Source organism: Mercenaria mercenaria, unplaced genomic scaffold, assembly GCF_021730395.1.
Source record: "Mercenaria mercenaria strain notata unplaced genomic scaffold, MADL_Memer_1 contig_5037, whole genome shotgun sequence".
Classification (NCBI taxonomy): domain Eukaryota; kingdom Metazoa; phylum Mollusca; class Bivalvia; order Venerida; family Veneridae; genus Mercenaria; species Mercenaria mercenaria.
In genome coordinates, this window is record NW_026463318.1 from 40,118 (window position 1) to 47,749 (window position 7,632).

The window sequence follows — 7,632 nt, forward strand, 5'->3', positions numbered from 1 at the left end:
ATTTTATCAGACTATTGGATTCTTTAGATTCTAATTGATCTGATCCCCTATCATTTCCATCGACCGTTGTTATTTCATCTTCTTTCTCTTGTGCCTGTTTGTTTTCATTTGATTGCTCAAACGATTTTTCACTTTTCATCTCGCCGCTATTATCAATATCTTCTTCGATTTGGTTATTTTGCTGAATGTCCGCAGTATTGGATTCATGTTCATAGAAATCCGGGGCTTTATTGCTTTCAGCAGTTTTCTGACTTTCGGGATTATTTTCAGATCCGTTATCAGGGTTTGCTGATTTCATTTCAACTTCATTTGCAAGAATGAACATTTCTGTTCCTGTATTTGTCAATTTATCAAAATATTCTAGACCTTCATAGTTACAACGACTGACATCGCTCAATCCGTAGAGCACGCCATAAAGACAGCCAGCAATGACACCAGTGCTGTCACTATCGCCGCCATGAAACATCGCTCGATTACATAATTCCTCCCATCGTCCGTTACATGCCGGTAAAGCATCATACGCAATCATCGGAGCATCGTGACTACTTGCTCCACCGACGTCATCGAAACTTATCATTCTGTAAAACTGATCACGTTTCCTTACCTGAACTTCATCTGGGGCATATCGCGGCGCTGATTGTTCGTCTGCAATATTTCTAAGTCCAAGATAAAATTCCCATTTGGATTTAAAGTAATTCCAATACTATACTATAGTGCCTCCATCCCTATATTTTCGTCGATTGAGATATATATCTAGGCTTTCTCCAATGTTGATAACAGCCCAACACCCCATTCTCTTAGTGGTTTGTCTTGAACAGCGTACGATGTAAAGAGAGCAGATGCTAGCGAGCCCAGATAACAAGTTTGATGATGATGAGTTAGTTTTCCTGATTCTATGCTAGATGACATGCTCGAGGATAGCGTAGTCCAATGCACATAGATATCATTGCTGCTCCACATCCACCTGCTCTTTGATTAAATGGGATTTTCAATCCTTCAGGAAGTATAGATGGTCGAAGTCTATCGCAGATCTGTTGACATGTTATCCCTGGTTCTCTCCCTGCCATGTCACCCATGCACGCCTTGTACTTTAATGCAATGTCCTTGTACAATTTTAATTTGTCCGTGCATTGTCCCGTTTTAATTAGTGCTTCGGCTGCTGCAATGTGCATCACGGTGTCATCACTAACCATCCATTTACGAGGATAAACTTTCAAGTTGTTTAGTCCACCAAGACGAGATAATTTATGTTGAATTTGATCTACGTTCGAACAAAATTCCCATTGTCCATTTTTATATCCTAATTAGATAAAAATGACTCATTGGATACAATCAGAATATTAAATGACAATGTTTGAGTATGAAAACCTGTAAAGAATTATTAGCGGCAGCCGTTTGACCCATTGTTTACGTGGACATGAATACTTTACTGAATTTCTGAAATCTAGATATTCTACCATCTTGTGTAAGAAAATTCGTTTTTACTGCCATCTATAAAATTATTTCCAAAAATGACTTACATCGTTATTATAGAATGCACTTTGCTTTTCCTATACACGTTCTTTTCCGAAATCACATCATCCTTTCCCTCGTGTCAACTCTACAGAAAACCCGCCCGCTTAGGTCAGTAGGTAGAGCGTCGGTCTACGGATCGCGGGGTCGCGAGTTCGATCCTCGGGGGGGGGGGGGCGTATGTTCTCCGTGACTATTAGATAAACGACATTGTGTCTGAAATCATTAGTCCTCTACCTCTGATTCATGTGGGAAGTTGGCAGTTACTTGTGGAGAACAGCTTTGTACTGGTACAGAATCCAGGGACACTGGTTAGGTTAACTGCCCGCCGTTACATCACTGAAATACTGTTGAAAACGGCGTTAAACCCAAAACAAACAAACAAACAAAACCTCTATAGAAAATGGTTATATAATAAAAATGTTAATATCAAGGTTCATGATTGAATTCATTGACAGTTCCGATTAACCAGTCGAGCGTCCGCGATATGTGATATAATTTTTAAAAATGTTGTTTGATTGTAAGGAAAATTGTAGTATCTTAGATATTGATGAGTTGAACCTGTGTCCCGATTATTACATGCTTTGTTTTTATAGTTTGTTTGTATAAGTTTATTTACAGTCGCCATCGGTAGCCAATACGCGCAACTCCAGAGGACTGTTAGTAACTTTAGTGGGAGGATAGTGCAAGATACAGATGACGCTCTAATTCCAGATGCTTCCCTGGTTCTTTAGCGTGTCAGGTGTAAAGCACATATACACGGAACTCTTATCCAAATACCGGTTATGTTTAGTTGGAGAAGCGAGGGCTCTAACTCACGAGCCCTGGTTTCGTAGTCAAACGGTGTTACCACTGGACCACTGCGCCCACTCTTGTTTCTAAAATGTCTAGATATATGTTTTATAAGAGTATCATGCGGTTTTGTTGCGTTGTTTTATGCAAGACTGAAACCACGCTATTTTCAAATTATTTGTTATACTAGATTAATGTAAACGCATACTTATATTACATACTAATTTTTAGTACAGTATAGAGTATTTCTATTGTATTATGCCTGCCACTCTCCCTACAAAAACATCCTAAACGATTATGATTTCCATTGCTCCAGTTTGTCTAGATACATGTACGGCTGTCTAGATCCATTATTTTATTACATACTTTGAGTGAAGTATTGAGTTTTAGTCAATTCTAAAGCTACAGTTTATTTTTCAACATTTGTTTTGTAATTCCTTTCTTTAAATTTTATTGCTTTATTTGCACCGTATTTTTCAAGATATTTACCAGTAAAACAATGTAGCCAGTTTACGCCATATCAAGGCAAAATATGACTGAGAAATATAATATGATAAGCAAACAGAACGTAAAAGTTTACAAGTTAAACACTAGCAGATTTCAACTACTTTTTGTAGATATATCGTTCACGTTTTATTCCTCATATTTATTTGCATATCATCAAAATTTATGATTGTGATAATTTTTAACAATATATGAAATGTTTCATCATTCTTTTCCCACGAACCGAAATACTGTTAGATACATATTTAGACAGAAAAAAAAATAGATAAGATACACCTAAGAAATGTTTTTTTCTTATACTCTTCAATGATATACACGATCTTAAACTGTTTTATGATTCCCTCCTAAGTCGATATATCTACCTTGAGTTAAAATGAAAAAGAGGCTGTCTATCGAGCGAGAACACAAACGAACAACTTGGATACTTGAAATTTGATCAGAAACTTGCCGATAAAACGGGTAGATATTTATCGCCAATGTCATTCAGATCGTTATACATTTTGTTTTGTTTTCAATAATCGTGCGATGTACCTGTACCTTTGCCTTATATTGACCTCATTTAGTGGTTTATTTTTTTTCAATTCAGTTTTTTTTTCATCGCAAATATTATGAGAAGGATAATCTGAAGCACAATATGTTTTACATTATGTGCTAAACTGAATTTGATCAAAGGAAATGCAAAGATCAGAAAATGCAAGACACGTTAAGTTGTCGTCAGTGTTCGTTTTGAAAGACAAGACAAAAAAAATCTCTTTGTTACACATAGGCTTTTCTGGCCAACTGAAATATAATGTCAGTATATTTCCAACTCTTTAATACCTTTTCCTCTGGAAAATGGTACATTATATATCATCATGTACATCATATATACGTCATGGTCGATGTATAAACTGTGGCGTTCCACAGAAGGTATAAATCGACCGATATTAAAAGCTGTTGTGATAATCCAGAGATTTAAACCCTAAAGCAAATAAATTAAAAAAGAGGGTATTTAAAAAAAACAAATATGAATACATTATAAAACGGTTACGCACACATTTATTGAGAAATTTCCGTCTTAGATAAAATAGTTCTAGAATATTGAAGAACCTTACCGGTATATAACGTCTGAAATTTCTAATTTACTATATACTTAAACATATATTCTAATACACTCAATTTGACTAAGTCAGATTGCGACGGTATAACTCTAAAGATTCAAACTTTCTGAATAAAAGCAATAGATCATTTTCAAATTAATAGAGGATTCCGGTATTCAAAGGTTTTAAAAATGACAGTTCTGCAGAAATATTACTATACTCTTAGATATAAAGCTACAGATTCATCTTTCATTTTAAATATTAACCATAAAATTAAGACTGATTTATGTATGCAAAAAAGACGGAATAACATTATTTCACTTCATATCTAGTTGTGTATTTCAATGTATCTGTCTACTGCATGTAAGAGTTTTAAACAGATTTAGAGTGAAAATCGATTTTTTAAACATCTTACCAATTTGTATAATATCTTAATAGTTTTACAAAGCATTGTATATTATAGAATCAATCAAGATTTATCTATTGTGGCGTACATATTTAAAACATCTTTGAATGAATGTCTTTTAAGAATGATTGCAATAAGAACAAAATCTGAAAGAAGATCCTTTGGAAGTACAGAATGCAACCAACAAAATAATAGCTGACTCGTTTGATTGAGTCTGTCCGCAATTAAACTTGAAATTATAGCTCAAAAGGTAAACAAAGGAATATAACACCAACAAGATTAAGTTATACAACATTATCCGACAATATAATATATATTTCTATAAACAAAATAAACATATATTTGGAATAGAGATCTAACTTTCTGTCATAGTTTTTTAGTTTCTTTTTGTTCCTTAAATTAATTTCTATCAGAAGGTTTAAAAAATTGAAATCGTCATAAAATGTTGCTTAGATTTAATTGACAATCTTTAAAAAGATATCTCTAATTATGCTTGTCCTTTTCAGCCTGAAACACCACTTATAAGACAACAGACCCACTCCAGTATGTCATGTTATGGTTAAAGCAAATAAATCAAATAATTATGTATATAAATGTTGTTGGTAACTTTGGTTTCAAGTTTTATTTCAGAAACAAAAGGTAGTCTTCGCTTAGCGTATCAATAAGAAAATACTATGTCGTACAGTTTCTTCCCGGCGTTTTCCAATCTTTCACGATATTCTAATTGTTTGTAGTTACATTTTGGCACATCTTGAAAGCAGTACAAAACACCAAACAAGAATCCAGCAATAGTGCCTGTGCTGTCGCTATCACCGCCATGAAACATCGCTCTTTTGCAAAACTCTTCCCATTTTTCATCGCAGGCAAGTAAAGCGTCATACGCCATCATCGGCGCATCGTGGCCACTTCACCTCCAGTATTTTCGAAACTCATCATTCTATAAAACTGATCTCGTTTCCGCACGTCATCAGAGTCCACTGAAAAATGTGCCAGCCGTCTCCCATCATTAATCTTTCTTAAAGTAAGAAACTGTTCCCACTTGTTTTCAAAATAGTCCCAGCTTTACATATTTTCCTCAACAAATAAACCCTTATTTCGAACATAGCGTTTAGCTAGCCTGGTGGTTTCAAGTAACCCAACTCCCCATGAACCGATTTCTCTATTCTGAACAGCATACGATGCAAACAGAGCAAAGGCCAAAGATCCAAGGTACCCAGTCGGATGATGATGCGTCATCCTTCCAGGTTCTATGCTAACTTCTACTAAAGCATGTATGTCTTTAGGTCTTGGGTATCTCAATCCAATACACATTGATCTCATAGCAGTTCCACAGCCTCCCCCTAATGTGCTGTAAGGAATACGATAGCCATTTTGTTTGTACGGGTCTAGTCTTTTGCACATTTCCATGCATGTTAAGCCAGCCGCTCTGCCTTTCATATCAAACATAGAGTCTTTATAAGCTTGTGCTAATAAAGAATACAGATTTTCTTTGTCCGGAAATGATTTATTTTATATTAAAGCTTCAGCTGTAGCTAAATGCACCAATGTCGTCACTTACAATCCAATTTTTAACACAGATGTTTTCTAGTCCACCTAAACTATTTAATTCTTTATGTATATATTTGTGCCCCTGAAGTGCAGTTTTCCCAGTCACCGTTCTTAAATCCGAGTACATCTCCAACTCCGCTTAACACCATTCCTGCAACATAACATTCTTTATCAGTATACACTGACCAGTCCTTATTTTTACTAGAACAATTTGACAAGCTACTAGCTTTCTTTTGAGCCATTTTTTCTATAATTTCATTGATCAGATTTAAACCGAAAGAACATTTTCTTTAAATAGACCAAATTCGTAGAATTTACATAGTCAACTAATATCTGTTCTTTGCGAATATAATCTTGTTCTACTTTAATTTGATAAGCGGTGACGGGTATCATTTTTAAGTTAAATGATAGATAAATATTTTGTAGACATTATGAGTGAATGAAAAAGGTATATATAAATAAATATATTGTATTATTGTACAAAAAGTATAAAAAAAAAATCATAATGTAACGATTGCATGAGGATAAGTAATGTTGTTTACAAGAATGTGACATACATGAGGACAATAATGGCCGGCGCATAAGTACCTGGAAAGTAGGTATTTTATTATATGTACATATATAAACATATATAAAATTACTTTTTTAAATTTTCAATTAACAGTTATTGACAGTGAAAATGTGTTTAAATTTACGAAACATTCTTTCAAATTTAAGTAAGATAAGCCTCTAACAATGTTCTACTTTTTACGAAATTGTCGAATATTTGTGTACACGCAGTGTGATTCAACACATTTTTTCTCCGTAAAATATGTAGAAAAGCTCTCTTTTTTTTGGTTTTTGGATTTAACGTCGCACCGACACATGATAGGTCATATGGCACTTTCCAGCTTTAATGGTGGAGGAAGAACACAGGTGCCCCTCCGTGCATTATTTCATCACGAGCGCTGGTCAAGCAGTAATCTGTAATAATTCCATTATCAATTTTGAAACTAACGCTTATATATTAAGTATGTTGTCGGAGTCAAACTTTAATTTTAATGTTGTTGTTTTAACACATTTAGAAGTTATCTTTTCATAATAAAGTACTATGTGGTATACAAACAGGTGCATGTCTCATTCATTAGCAAATAGAATTATAAAACTCAATTAACCCAATTTTAGATTGAAAGAAAGAAACTTTATCGAAGAAGAAGCTAATGCAATAGAACGTTTGCTCTCGCCAGCAAAAACTGGGCAATGGGACACAGTCTGGAAGATACTTGGAACTCCGGAAAATCCAAAGCGAGATAGATTGTTCAATGTCATACCAGAAAACAGACGTTGGGGTATTCTCCATCAAGCAATGTACTGGAACAATAAGTAGATATTACTTTACCTTCTGAAATATTCTGCATGTGACACAGAAATGCGCACTAAACAATGCACTTCTGAGTGTGAAGACACTAGCGGCAAAAGTGCTTTGGAAATTGCAAAACAGTATAAACATATGGAACTTGCCGACATTTTGTCCAAACATAAAAATAGAACACACGATCAAAAGACACAAACGTTTGAATCTTATGACAACTACAACCAGAACACTGGCTTAGGCTTGTTGGCTGTATCGTTAGCTGCTTACAAACAAACTTTTCATCCAAGGAGAGTAGACCCTAATAAGTCTCTAACGGCTATTCTCGGCGACATATTCTGAGACATAAATAATTCAGAGAAGAGATGGAAAGAGGTGCAGGATAAAGTTTGCGATTCTGTTTATGTCGTATGTGAAGAAAACAGCAATAGGATTATGAA

General features: G+C 34.7%; 1 protein-coding gene across 1 annotated transcript; it reads right to left on the reverse strand.

The window, feature by feature from the left end:
- Positions 1–5,355: 5,355 nt before the first annotated feature.
- On the reverse strand, positions 5,356–6,083 carry LOC128554424 (ADP-ribosylhydrolase ARH1-like). Its single transcript, XM_053535707.1, has 2 exons — positions 5,948–6,083; positions 5,356–5,759 (listed from the first exon to the last, which is right to left on the reverse strand). The coding sequence occupies exons 1-2, from the start codon at positions 6,081–6,083 to the stop codon at positions 5,356–5,358; spliced, it is 540 nt and encodes a 179-aa protein (XP_053391682.1).
- Between the last annotated feature and the right edge of the window lie 1,549 nt (positions 6,084–7,632).